Raw genomic sequence first — 14,865 nt, 5'->3', positions numbered from 1 at the left:
GCATTGCAGATTTAATGCAGTTCGACACCACTTTTAAATGCTATGGCTCAATGCGTTGTCGTTTGGTGTGGCACTTTTGGGCAGAGAAGGCTAAAGAAGTTGGTAAAAACGGCATCTCCTAAGATTCCATATCCTTGAGCCAGAGGCGTTTCAAGTGCTATCAAACTGCATTATTTCTATCGTGTAGATCAGGGGTCCTCAAACTTTTTAAGTGGAGGGCCGATTCATAGTCCCTCAGACTGTTGGGGGGCCGGACTATGAAACAGTCCAAAATTAGGATTGTTGTTGTTGAGTGCCTTCAAGTCATTTCAGACTTAGGTCAACCCTAAGACTAAAGTTTAGGACAGGGGCCAGGTAAATGAGGCCTTAGCTTGGGGACTCCTAATCTAGATGATCTCAAGACCATAGGTAAACAATGAGACCTCCAAAAACCATCTAGATGGTCTCATAAGACCATCAGTAAGGAAAGGGACCTTCAAAGATCATCTAGATGATCTCATAAGGCCATCAGAAGACTATAGATAAGGAAAGGGACCTCAAAGACCATTGAGATGGTTTCATAAGACCATCGGTAAGGAAAGGGACCTCAAAGACCATTGAGATGGTTTCATAAGACCATCGATAAGGAAAGGGACCCTCAAAGACCATCTAGATGATCTCATAAGGCCATCAGAAGACTATAGATAAGGAAAGGGACCTCAAAGACCATTGAGATGGTTTCATAAGACCATAGGTAAGGAAAGGGACCCTCAAAGACCATTGAGATGGTTTCATAAGACCATCAGAAGACTATAGATAAGGAAAGGGACCTCAAGGACCATTGAGATGGTTTCATAAGACCATCAGTAAGGAAAGGGACCCTCAAAGACCATCTAGATGATCTCATAAGGCCATCAGAAGACCATAGATAAGGAAAGGGACCTCAAAGACCATTGAGATGGTTTCATAAGACCATAGGTAAGGAAAGGGACCCTCAAAGACCATCTAGATGATCTCATAAGGCCATCAGAAGACCATAGATAAGGAAAGGGACCTCAAAGACCATTGAGATGGTTTCATAAGACCATAGGTAAGGAAAGGGACCCTCAAAGACCATCTAGATGATCTCATAAGGCCATCAGAAGACCATAGATAAGGAAAGGGACCTCAAAGACCATTGAGATGGTTTCATAAGACCATAGGTAAGGAAAGGGGCCCCCACAGGCCATCAAGATGATCTCATAAAACCATAGGTTACTAAAGGGACCCTCAAAGGCCATCTAGATGGTCTCATATGACCACAGGTAAGGAAAGGGACCCCCAAAAGCCATCTAGATGGTCTCATAAGGCCGTAGCTAAGCAAAGAGACCTTCAAAGACCATCTAGATGATCTCATAAGACCACAGGTAAGCAAAGAGACCTCCAAAGACCAGGTAGACTTAGGTCAACCCTAAGTCTAAAGTTTAGGACAGGGGCCAGGTCAATGACCTTGAAGGGCTTAGTTTGGGGACCCTTGTGTAGATGCTCCCCAATGACAACAACACCCATCTTCCCTTTCTCTGAAGTTTTTGGGTATTTATCTTTGAAATGCGCTCGTGTTCTGTGTCTCAAAATATCTCTAATAACGGTGCTTTGAGGCTTTCCATGCTGGCAAGTGGCAAACTTCCCCCTCTTCCCGAACCCGGTACCTTTTCCCTTCCCCAGCTTTCTAATTCTTAACGTTAAATGCGTTTAATTATAGGAGCATTCTGTCTGACCCGTGGGGTTATTTCGAGAGAGGAGAAATGAAGGAATTAAAGAAAATGACAGAGCAAATTGCCGCAATTAGCCGCGCTGGTATTGTTCGGTGTGTCTGTCAAGGGAGTTCTCTGTTTGTTAGTTACAAGTAAATTTGTAGAGATAACGGAGACAGGCATGATAAATGCCATCTCCAAAGCTGCCGGGTGCCACTGCCGTTTTCCTTTATTTTATTTCTCTCCCAAAGAAAAAGAAGGGGGGAATGAAACGCGCTTTTGTCAAAAATGATATTTCGGCTTGCAAGTGAGTGGCGGGATGGGGACTTCTTCTCTGATATGTTCCATCTGGTAACACAATGGGTTAAATCCTTGTGCCGGCAGGACTGCTGATCGAAAGATTGGCAGCTCAGATCCGGAGAGTGGGGTGAGCTCCTGTCTGTTAGCTCCAGCTTCTCATGCGAGGACATGAGAGCAGCCTCCCACAGGATGGTCAAACATCCAGGCATCCCCTGGGCAAATGTCCTTGCAGACGGGCAATTCTCTCACACCAGAAGCGACTTGCAGTTTCTCAAGTCGCTCCCGACACACACAAAAAATATCTTTCTCACATTTGACACAATATCATTCCAGGTGAGCCGACTATAAAGGGAATATGACTTCCCTTGATGCAGCTTAGATCCGCATTGGCTTTTGTCGCTGCTGCGTCACACCTTCGGCTTATGTTCGACGAGTAGAAAAGCCACAAAACTAGAAGTAGATAGAACTTCTCATTTTTGGTTGTTTTAACATTGAAATCCACATAATGCGAAGTCTACAAGGCATATCGAAGGGGAATTGCTTGCCTTGGACACCTTTCGCACTACACAGTTAAAGCACTTATAATGTTGTTGTTGTTGTTATTATTATTGGGTTGTTGTGCATTTTCCAGGCTGTATGGCCATGTTCTAGAAGCATTCTCTCCTGATGTTTTGCCTGCATCTATGGCAGGCATCCTCAGAGGTTGTAAGATATTCGACAACATATTATTATTATTATTATTGACACAACGACATAGTCTGACACAGCAAACAAGATAGACATGCTGGATTTTGTATCACAAAACCACAAGTCGAACACTTCCCAAGCGTTTAGGACTGCGTGATGTATTTTCGGATGATGTGCACAGATCCCAGTAGGGTGGCCTTTTGCAGTTGACAGATTGTAATTTTGTCAATGTCTATTGTTTCCAAATGCCGGCTGAGATCTTTTGGCTGTTCACTCCGCTCCCCGGATTTGAACCTTGGACCTTTCGGTCTGCAAATTCAGCAGCTCAGCGCTTTAACACACTGAGCCACCGGAGGCTCCATATATAGTATAGCCAGGTTCAAACCCCGGAAGCAGCGTGAGCAGCCGCTGTTAGCCTCAGCTTCTACCAACCTAGCAGTTCGAAAACATGCCAATGTGAGTAGATCAATAGGTACCGCTCCGGCAGGAAGGTAAAAGCGCTCCATGCAGTTATGCACTCATGCCTATGGCCACATGACCTTGGAGGTGTCTACGGACAACGCTGGCTCTTCGGCTTAGAAATGGAGATGAGCACCAACCCCGAGTCAGTCATGACTGGACTTAACGTCAAGGGAAACCTTTACCTTTACCTTCTCAATTCATTTAGCTTCACTTTAGTACTGTAACCTCCATGATCAGACAGGATCTGGTACCTTTAGGGCAGGGGTCCCCAAACTAAGGCCTGGGAGCCAGATGCGGCCCATCGAAGCCATTTATCTGGCCCGCATGGCACAAGGGCAGAAGGAGTTGGATTAAATGGCCCAAGGGGTCTCTTCCAACCCTCTTTATTATTATTATTATTATTATTATTATTATTATTATTATTATTATTAACATTGAGGCTGGGTGGCCATCTGTCAGGGGTGCTTTGCTTGTGCTTTTGGCGCACAAAGGCAGAAGGGGATTGGACTCAATGGCCCAAGGGGTCTCTTCCAACCCTCTTTATTATTATTATTATTATTATTATTATTATTATTATTATTATTATTAACATTGAGGCTGGGTGGCCATCTGTCAGGGGTGCTTTGCTTGTGCTTTTGGCGCACAGAGGCAGAAGGGGATTGGACTCAATGGCCCAAGGGGTCTCTTCCAACCCTCTTTATTATTATTATTATTATTATTATTATTATTATTAACATTGAGGCTGGGTGGCCATCTGTCAGGGGTGCTTTGCTTGTGCTTTTGGCGCACAAAGGCAGAAGGGGATTGGACTCAATGGCCCAAGGGGTCTCTTCCAACCCTCTTTATTATTATTATTATTATTATTATTATTATTATTAACATTGAGGCTGGGTGGCCATCTGTCAGGGGTGCTTTGCTTGTGCTTTTGGCACACAAAGGCAGAAGGGGATTGGACTCAATGGCCCAAGGGGTCTCTTCCAACCCTCTTTATTATTATTATTATTATTATTATTATTATTATTATTATTATTAACATTGAGGCTGGGTGGCCATCTGTCAGGGGTGCTTTGCTTGTGCTTTTGGCGCACAAAGGCAGAAGGGGATTGGACTCAATGGCCCAAGGGGTCTCTTCCAACCCTCTTTATTATTATTATTATTATTATTATTATTATTATTATTATTATTATTATTAATAACATTGAGGCTGGGTGGCCATCTGTCAGGGGTGCTTTGCTTGTGCTTTTGGCGCACAGAGGCAGAAGGGGATTGGACTCAATGGCCCAAGGGGTCTCTTCCAACCCTCTTTATTATTATTATTATTATTATTATTATTATTATTAACATTGAGGCTGGGTGGCCATCTGTCAGGGGTGCTTTGCTTGTGCTTTTGGCGCACAAAGGCAGAAGGGGATTGGACTCAATGGCCCAAGGGGTCTCTTCCAACCCTCTTTATTATTATTATTATTATTATTATTATTATTAACATTGAGGCTGGGTGGCCATCTGTCAGGGGTGCTTTGCTTGTGCTTTTGGCGCACAAAGGCAGAAGGGGATTGGACTCAATGGCCCAAGGGGTCTCTTCCAACCCTCTTTATTATTATTATTATTATTATTATTATTATTATTATTATTATTATTATTAACATTGAGGCTGGGTGGCCATCTGTCAGGGGTGCTTTGCTTGTGCTTTTGGCGCACAAAGGCAGAAGGGGATTGGACTCAATGGCCCAAGGGGTCTCTTCCAACCCTCTTTATTATTATTATTATTATTATTATTATTATTATTATTATTATTATTAACATTGAGGCTGGGTGGCCATCTGTCAGGGGTGCTTTGCTTGTGCTTTTGGCACACAAAGGCAGAAGGGGATTGGACTCAATGGCCCAAGGGGTCTCTTCCAACCCTCTTTATTATTATTATTATTATTATTATTATTATTATTATTATTATTATTAACATTGAGGCTGGGTGGCCATCTGTCAGGGGTGCTTTGCTTGTGCTTTTGGCGCACAAAGGCAGAAGGGGATTGGACTCAATGGCCCAAGGGGTCTCTTCCAACCCTCTTTATTATTATTATTATTATTATTATTATTATTATTATTATTATTAACATTGAGGCTGGGTGGCCATCTGTCAGGGGTGCTTTGCTTGTGCTTTTGGCACACAAAGGCAGAAGGGGATTGGACTCAATGGCCCAAGGGGTCTCTTCCAACCCTCTTTATTATTATTATTATTATTATTATTATTATTATTATTATTATTAACATTGAGGCTGGGTGGCCATCTGTCAGGGGTGCTTTGCTTGTGCTTTTGGCGCACAAAGGCAGAAGGGGATTGGACTCAATGGCCCAAGGGGTCTCTTCCAACCCTCTTTATTATTATTATTATTATTATTATTATTATTATTATTATTAACATTGAGGCTGGGTGGCCATCTGTCAGGGGTGCTTTGCTTGTGCTTTTGGCACACAAAGGCAGAAGGGGATTGGACTCAATGGCCCAAGGGGTCTCTTCCAACCCTCTTTATTATTATTATTATTATTATTATTATTATTATTATTATTATTATTAACATTGAGGCTGGGTGGCCATCTGTCAGGGGTGCTTTGCTTGTGCTTTTGGCGCACAAAGGCAGAAGGGGATTGGACTCAATGGCCCAAGGGGTCTCTTCCAACCCTCTTTATTATTATTATTATTATTATTATTATTATTATTATTATTATTATTATTATTAACATTGAGGCTGGGTGGCCATCTGTCAGGGGTGCTTTGCTTGTGCTTTTGGCGCACAAAGGCAGAAGGGGATTGGACTCAATGGCCCAAGGGGTCTCTTCCAACCCTCTTTATTATTGTTGTTGTTATTAATTATTATTCCTCGGTGGCCAATTATAGTCCGGCCCTCCAATGGTCCAAAGCAGGGGTCCCCAAACTTTTTAAACCGAGGGCCGGTCCACAATCCTTCAGACTGTTGAGGGGCTGAATTATCATTTGGAAAAAAAAACCAAATTCTGATGCACACTGCACATGTCTTATTTGTAGTGCAAAAACAACAACAACAAGAAGAAAAATGAAAGAAGAATACAATATTTAAAAATAAAAACAATTTTAACCAACATACATTGATCAGGATTTCAATGGGAAGTGTGGTCCTGCTTCTGCCCAATGAGATAGTCAAGTTAATTAGGATTTTTGTTGTTGTTGTTGTTGTGTGCCTTCAAGTCATTTCAGACTTTGGGCGAGCCTAAGTCTAAAATTTATTTATTTATTTATTATTTATTTATTTACTGCATTTATTTACTACATTTGTATCATACCCTTCTGACCCCAAAGGGGACTCAGAGTGGCTTACAAATTATATGTACATACAATATATTATGTTATTAGCATAGCTCAATATTAGCATTATATATTACTATATTGAACTATACCACTATACTGTAATATGATTAGTAATATTATATGTAATATAGAACATATAATTAATATTATTATATGGTATTATTATTAGTGTTATATTGTATTACATTATATGTATATACAATATATTATATTATAAAACTGAGGGCGGGGGCCAGGTAAATGACCTCGGAGGGCCGAGGCCTTAGTTTGGGGACCCCTGGTCCAAAGGATCGTGAACCGGCTTAAAAAGTTTAAAAAGTTTGGGGACCCCTGTTTTAGGGTGTTATTTAGGCCTGACAGGTGTCCTTCCTGGCCCAAAAGGAGAGCGATCCAAGAGCTCTTGGCACCAGCTCCCCCTCGGCTTCCCTTTCTCTCTCTCTCTCTCTCTCTCCGTTGCCTCCTTCTTTCCTTCCTTCCTTCCTTCCTCCTCTTCTCCTCCCTGGATCCCGGGGAACTTGCCTGTCCCCGAGTGACAATGAGTGAAACCCGGCTGAAAGGAAGGTTAAGCCGGGGTCTTGTGAGCTTTTCAGCTTTGCCCAGAGAGAAGTGAATGCCGGGCTGATAAGTATTCTGATCCCGTCTCCCAGGAATGTGCAGGACACAAAGGCCGGTCCTGTCTTCCCTCTTTTCTCCCCGTTCGCCCCCTTTTTTTTCCTCCGGCCCCCTCCTCCTCTTCCTCCTCGTCCCACTTGTCTCCCCCAAAGCCAGCACCAAAGGCATCACAAAGCATGAGCCACCCCGGGTTTCAAGAAGTATTTGTGTGGATAGATAAATAAGATGGATAAGGATAGATAGAGAGAGAAGACAGATCGAAAAAGATAGATAAAGATCGATAAAGGTAGAAAGATGGAGAGATAAAGATATAGACAGATAGATACAGTAGAGTGTCATTTATCCAACATTCACTTATCCAACATTCTGGATTATCCAACACAGTCTGCCTTTTAGTAGTCAATGTTTTTGTAGTCAATGTTTTCAATACATTGCGACGTTTTGGTACTACCCTGTTTCCCCGAAAATAAGACATCCTCTGAAAATAAGACCGAGTAGAAGTTTTACTGAATTGGTAAATATAAGGCCTCCCCTGAAAGTAAGACCTCGCAAAGTTTTTGTTTGTATATATGTTTATATGTGTATATGTATGTGTGTGTGTGTGTGTGTGTGTATATATATATATATACAGTAGAGTCTCGCTTATCCAACGTAAACGGGCCAGCAGAATGTTGGATAAGCGAATATGTTGGATAATAAGGAGGGATTAAGGAAAAGCCTATTAAACATCAAATTAGGTTATGATTTTACAAATTAAGCACCAAAACATCATGTTATACAACAAATTTGACAGAAAAAGTAGTTCAATACACAGTAATGCTACATAGTAATGACTGTATTTACAAATTTAGCACCAAAATATCACGATGTATTGAAAACATTGACTACAAAAATGCGTTGAATAATCCAGAACGTTGGATAAGCAAGACTCTATTGTATGTGTGTATATATAGAGAGAGAGTAGAGTCTCACTTATCCAAGCCTCACTTATCCAAGCCTCTGGATTATCCAAGCCATTTTTGTAATCAATGTTTTCAATATATCGTGATATTTTGGTGCTAAATTCGTAAATACAGTAATTACAACATAACATTAACGTTTATTGAACTGCTTTTTCTGTCAAATTTGTTGTTAAACATGATGTTTTGGTGCTTAATTTGTAAAATCATAACCGAATTTGATGTTTAATCGGCTTTTCCTTAATCCCTCTTTATTATCCAACACATTCGCTTATGCAATGTTCTGCCGGCCCATTTGTGTTGGATAAGTGAGACTCTACTGCAGAGAGATAGCTAGATAGAGAAGATTAATATAGAATAGATTGATAAAGATAGAAAAGATGAGATAGAGAAGATTTGTAGATGTAGAAGATATATAGAAATAGATTTAGATAGAGAAAATATATTAATAGAGAAGATGGATAAAATAGAGGATAGATAGATAAGAAAGAAAAGATAAAGAGATATAGATATATTTACAGTATTTATATTTCACCCTTCTCAGGGTGGATCACAGAATACACGTATGTGGCAAACATGCAATGCCGTTATACAAAGACAGGATAGACAACCAATAGACGTATATAGGCATTTCCTATCTTCGGCATCCTGGAAGTTGTGCTCGATTTCGGTCACGGGGAGCAATGTCGAAGATCCTGTTCACAGACTTGCTCTTTTTTATCATTGATATTTTTTCTGGTATTTCTTTTATGGTGCCATTAAATTATCTCCCTACTTAAGTGGTACCTATTTATCTACTCACAGCTGTTTTCGATCTGCTAGGTGGGCAGTGAGCTGGGCTGAAGTTCGGGTGCTCACCCTGACCTGGGCTTCGAATTGCCAACCTTTCTATTGGTAAGATAGGGGCCGGGCTGTGGCGCAGGCTGGTGAGCAGCCGTCTGCAATAAATCACTCTGACCAAGAGGTCATGTGTTCGAGGCTAGTCCGTGGCGGGGTGAGCACCCGACAATTTTAAATAAATAAATAAATAATAGCCCCTACTCGTTGCTGACCTAGCATCTATCAAGTAGGAAATTAAGGTACCACTTATAAAGTGGGGAGGCTAATTTAACTAATTTACGACTCCATAAAAATCATCCAGCCGCCATTGGAATGAGGAAGTGCCATCGCAGTGGATGATGAAGCAGCTGCTCCCCCTGTGGCCAGAATCGAACATTCCCTCACGAGAAGGTTAAATTGCCTCTGCGTCTGTTCTATGTGTATATGACATTGAATGTTTGCCTTATATGTATATACAATGTGATCCGCCCTGAGTCTCCTTCGAGGTGAGAAGGGCGGAATATAAATACTGTAAATAAATAAATAAGATTTATTGCAGCTGGTGGTTAGCCTGCTGTGCTAAAGCAGGTTAACCACCAAAGATCAGTAATTGGGTATGTTTAACCTGGGTTCCAGAAGGAAGTGGTTTATCACTAAAAAAGGAAGTACGGTGGTTCTCTCCATTAACTGGAACTCAAGCAACTAGGACTAATAAGCAACTAACCTAACCAAAAACTGAAGAAAGAATCATTTAAAGAAAATTCATGTGTTTATTATGTACTAGCTTGGGTACTTGACGATGCCCGGGTTATTTGAAAAAAGCCTTGTAAATGTTGCACCACTGGTATATGACCCCAGCAAAATTGGGAAGAATGTACCAGAACATGGACAATAAATGTTGGAAATGTAAGACAAATGAAGGTACATTCTTCCATTTATGGTGGACATGTACAAAAACAGCAGATGCTTGGAAAATTATCCATGCTGAATGTCAAAAATCCTCAAAAAATCTTTCCCAATGAAACCGGAATACTACTTATTGGGTATGTTTGATTTGGGATTATTTGCAGATTGAAATTTGGACAAATTATTTACTTTTTTAACAACAGCAGCGAGAATAGTCTTTGCAAAAAGGTGGAAGTTGGATACCACTCTTGAATTGAAAGACTGGATTATCAAAATTATGGATATAAAAGACATGGACAAGTTAACATTCTTACTAAAAGAAAATAGTGACAGCGGATTAAAAAAGACAGACTGGTCATTTTTAGAAAATTATCTTAAGAAAGATTAAAGACGTAAGGGGGAAAGAAGTTACATTTAGTTTTTATATTGACTTTAATAAGTTGTTATTTTATAGGAGTAGAAAGAGCGGAAGTCATCGAATACCCCTTTCTGGACGGTGTGTATGGTGCCTTTTTTTAAAAAAAAAATTATATTTCATACTTTCCTATACACTTATTGTTCCCCCACTTTCATGTATAAAGGAAATCTTCTATTATTATTATTATTTTTGTCTCTTCTACTTTCTTCTTTTCTTTCCTACTTTTCTATATTTTATATTGTTCCCCCACTTTTTATGTATTGAAAATATTCTTTTCTTGTTTAATAAAAATTATATATGAAAAAGCCTTGTTTGTTTTTGGATGTTAGGTAATATCAGTTTGGTCATACGCTATGCTACATAAAGATTTCCAAAACCGTGGGTCAGTCCTCCCAACACTTCCCCAGTATTCACACTTGGCCATGTTGGGTCTGTGTGCCAAGTTTGGTGCAAATCCGTCACTTAGTGAGTTCTGTGTTCTCTGAATACAGGTGAACTATAACTCTCTGGTGCCAATGTCAATCACAATTCTGTTAGGAATTGTGGGAGTTGGAGTCCAAAACACCTGGAGGGCCCAAGTTTACCTATGCCTGGGTTAGCGATGGGATTTCTCTGATGGTGGAACTCTTGTCTTCCTCCTCCAGCTTCCGGACGGAGAAGCCTGAACCCGCTGCTGACGGAGCTCTTCGAACAGCACCTGGGGGGCCACATCCTGCAGGTGAGTCGCCTCTTAAAGGGACAGTTTTATTTATTTATGTATTTATTTGCAGTATTTATATTCCGCCCTTCTTTCCCACCCCGAAGGGGACTCAGGGCGGATCGCAATGACAAAATCACAAAATCACAAGTCGAACACTTCCCAAGTGTCTAGGACTGTGTGATGTATTTTCGGATGATGCGCCCAGATCCCAGCAGGATGGCCTTTTGCAGTTGGCAGATCGTGATTTTGTCAATGTCTATCGTTTCCAAATGCCGGCTGAGATCTTTTGGCACGGCACCCAGTGTGCCCATCACCACCAGGACCACCTGCACTGGTTTCTGCCAGAGTCTTTGAAGTTCAATCTTGAGGTCCTGAGAGCGGCTGAGTTTTTCCTGTTGTTTTTCGTCAATGCGACTGTCACCTGGGATGGCAACATCAATGATCCAAACCTTTTTCTTTTCCACAACTGTGATGTCTGGTGTGTTGTGTTCCAGAACTTTGTCAGTCTGGATTCGGAAGTCCCACAGTATCTTTGCATGTTCATTTTCCAATACTTTTGCAGGTTTGTGATCCCACCAGTTCTTTGCTGCTGGGAGGTGGTGCTTGAGGCATAAGTTCCAATGAATCATTTGGGCCACACAGTTGTGCCTCTGTTTGTAGTCTGTCTGTGCGATTTTTTTACAGCAGCTGAGGAGATGATCAATGGTTTCGTCGGTTTGCTTGCACAGTCTGCATTTTGGGTCATCAGCTGATTTTTCGATCTTGGCCTGAATTGCCTTTGTTCTGATGTCTTGCTCCTGGGCTGCAAGGATCAGGCCTTCTGTCTCCTTCTTCAGGGTCCCATTCGTGAGCCAGAGCCAGGTCTTCTCCTTCTCAGCTTTTCCTTCAATTTTGTCAAGGAACTTTCCATGCAATGTTTTGTGGTGCCAGCTGTCAGCTCTAGTTTGTAGTACGTTTGTCTTGTACTGGTATTTTTGTCTGCTGTGCTTTGAGGAGTTTCTGATTTTTGACTTCAATCAAAGCAAGTTCTTCACTTTGCTTGACATATTCTGCCAGGGCATGCTCTTTTTCTTTGACTGCTTGTTTTACTTGTAAGAGTCCTCTACCCCCTGATCTTCTAGGCAGATATAGCCGGTCAACATCACTGCGAGGGTGCAGGGAATGATGAATGGTCATGAATTTTCTTGTTTTTCTGTCCAAATTGTCCTGTTCCACCTGTGTCCAGTATATAATGCCAGCAGTATATCTTATGACAGGTATGGCCCAGGTGTTTATGGCCTTGATGGTGTTGCCTCCATTGAGCTTGCTTTTGAGAATTTTTCTGACCCTTTGTGTGTATTCTTTGCTGACCACAGTCTTCACATGTTCATGCTTGATGTTGTCCAGCTGTAATATGCCCAGATATTTATAGGCCTCTGGCTGGTGACACTTTATTGTTTGGCCATTAGGCATATTTATGCCCTCACTTTCAATGATTTTTCCCTTCTTCAATGCCACTGTTGAACATTTGTCCAAGCCAAACTCCATGCTGATATCAGTGCTAAAAATATTATTGTTATTGTTATTATTATTATTTGTAACAGTCAGCAGCTACACCACCATAAACACTCATCCACATCCATTGTGCTAGCTGTCCCACTTTTATCCTAGATCTGACTACATTGTATTGCACTATCCATGTTGCCCAAACATTGCAAGATAGTTTCATCTGACATCTGGGTTTCATCCTCCTCCGAAACTTGCCTTGTCATTATGACTCTGCAATTAGTACCTGGATGGAATGAAATACTTTCTTTTCACTACAAATCCTGACATGCTTGACTTGGCTAATGCCACCATGGATGCTCCCTTGAAGAAAGGTGGGCAGATGCATCCATTGGGATGCAGCCGCTTCCTTTTTCTCTCAAAGTCCAACCGCAAGTGTGCCTTGGGAGCCGTGGCATCGGAGGGCAAACACCGACAAAGCGAACACATCGGGCTAATTATTTCTCAAGCACTTTCATTAGGGCCGTCTCGGGGGACATTGCGCTAATTATCAAAAGTGGCATATGCCAATGCGTTAAGTGGCAATTTATCAGTCGCCGGGCAATGCCTGGACCAGTGGTGAGCTGCAAGGACAATAGCTCCCTTATTTATTTATTTATTTTATTTATTTACAGTATTTATATTCCGTCCTTCTCACCCCGAAGGGGACTCAGGGCAGATCACATTGTACGCATATAAGGCAAACATTCAATGCCATATATGTTGCTGGTCATCGACCGTAATAAATAAATATATGCCATATAACATAGAACAGAGACAGAGACAGACGTAGAGGCCGTTTAAACCTTCTCCAGCTTCCAGCTTCCTGAGGGTATGCTTTTGACCACAAAACACAAGGAGAATATTCAGAAATATTCCATTGCAAGTCTTGGGGTGTCACGCTGCTTCACCAAAGCAGGTACAGTAGAGTCTCACTTATCCAAGCTAAACGGGCCAGCAGAAGCTTGGATAAGCGAATATCTTGGATAATAAGGAGGGATTAAGGAAAAGCCTATTAAACATCAAATTAGGTTATGATTTTACAAATTAAGCACCAAAACATCATGTTAGACAAGAAATTTGACAGAAAAAGCAGTTCAATACGCAGTAATGTTATGTTGTAATTAACTGTATCTTACGAATTTATCACCAAAATATCACGATATATTGAAAACATTGACTACAAAAATGGCTTGGATAATCCAGAAATTTGGATAAGCGAGGCTTGGATAAGTGAGACTCTACTGTACTTCCTCGGAGGGCCCTTCCGCACAGCCATGTAACCCAGAATATATAAGGAGGATGAAAGAATCCATGTGCTGGTACAGCTGTACCAGAAGCTCCAACTTTATTTTCTTGCTGCAAATGTTTGCAAAATCATAGGACAGGCCGCCTGTCAATCATCATTAAGTTTGGTTCCACCCCTTGTTCAGGGCTCTGGGAGGGAAGGAGCCATTTTTAAGTCAGTCTCACTTAAGGAAACTAAGCTATAGGACGTAGACCAGCTCGTCCCGTAGAAAAGCTTCATATCTCAAGAACATCCGGGGATACACCATCTACCTCACAACCTCTGAGGATGCCTGCCATAGATGTGGGAGAAATGTCAGGAGAGAATACTTCTGGAACATAGCCATACAGCCCAGAATACATACAACAACCCTATCTCGGGCTCGGGCTGTGGCGCAGGCTGGAGAGCAGCTGCAATGAATGACTGCAATGAATCACTCTGACCAGGAGGTCATGAGTTCGAGGCCCGCTCGGAGCCTATGTTTGTCTTGTCTTTGTTCCATGTTAAAAGGCATTGAATGTTTGCCTATAGGTGTCATGTGATCCGCCCTGAGTCCCCTTCGGGGTGAGAAGGGCGGAATATAAATGCTGCAAATAAATAAAATAAATAAATATCTGCAAGTTGTTTCTAACTTCTTCTATGCAGTTACATACAACAACCCTGTGATCCCGGCCATGAAAGCCTTTGACAACACAACTTGCAGATATACATCAGTGATGGCAGCAACTACCGCAACTAAGCGAATATCACTGATCTAATACTGGCTCCAATCTTCGGTTTCCTTCGACAGAATGCATTGTCCCATTGATCCTTGAGTTTTCCTCTTTGGCTGAATCATAAAATCATAGGATCTCAGCCTTGGTAGGAACCCACAAAGGCCATCCAGTCCAACCCCATTCATCCATGCAACAGAATACGGGAGTTATAGTTTGGAGGAAAGAGCATGTCCGAGCTCTTCTCGGGAAGCATCCTTGACTCACGGCCCCAGGAGTCCTCAGTAGATGCCAATCATCCCATCAAAGAGTGGAGCAGAGATGGCAGCCTCCCCGACGGAGGAAGACCCGGGGTCAGCGGCTGCCTCGGATCCTTCGGGCCGAAACGAAAGCATAGAATTTTAAAAGCTGGTCAATGAATGGCA

General features: G+C 41.7%; 1 protein-coding gene across 3 annotated transcripts in view; it reads left to right on the top strand.

The window, feature by feature from the left end:
* The window catches only part of npas1 (neuronal PAS domain protein 1), a 111,973-nt gene that overhangs the window by 53,509 nt on the left and 43,599 nt on the right, over window positions 1-14,865 (top strand). For all 3 annotated transcript variants that reach the window (XR_010000785.1, XM_062962656.1, XM_062962657.1), the window contains exon 4: window positions 10,860-10,933. Coding sequence is in view for 2 of the 3 variants with exons in the window: in XM_062962656.1 (XP_062818726.1) it covers window positions 10,860-10,933 (74 nt within the window). In the remaining variant the exon portion in view is untranslated. The remainder of the gene's footprint in view (window positions 1-10,859; window positions 10,934-14,865) is intronic.

Source organism: Anolis carolinensis, unplaced genomic scaffold (assembly GCF_035594765.1).
Source record: "Anolis carolinensis isolate JA03-04 unplaced genomic scaffold, rAnoCar3.1.pri scaffold_10, whole genome shotgun sequence".
Classification (NCBI taxonomy): Eukaryota; Metazoa; Chordata; class Lepidosauria; order Squamata; family Dactyloidae; genus Anolis; species Anolis carolinensis.
Note: the sequence above shows the minus strand (reverse complement) of the source record. Positions and strands in the feature narration are given on the sequence as shown.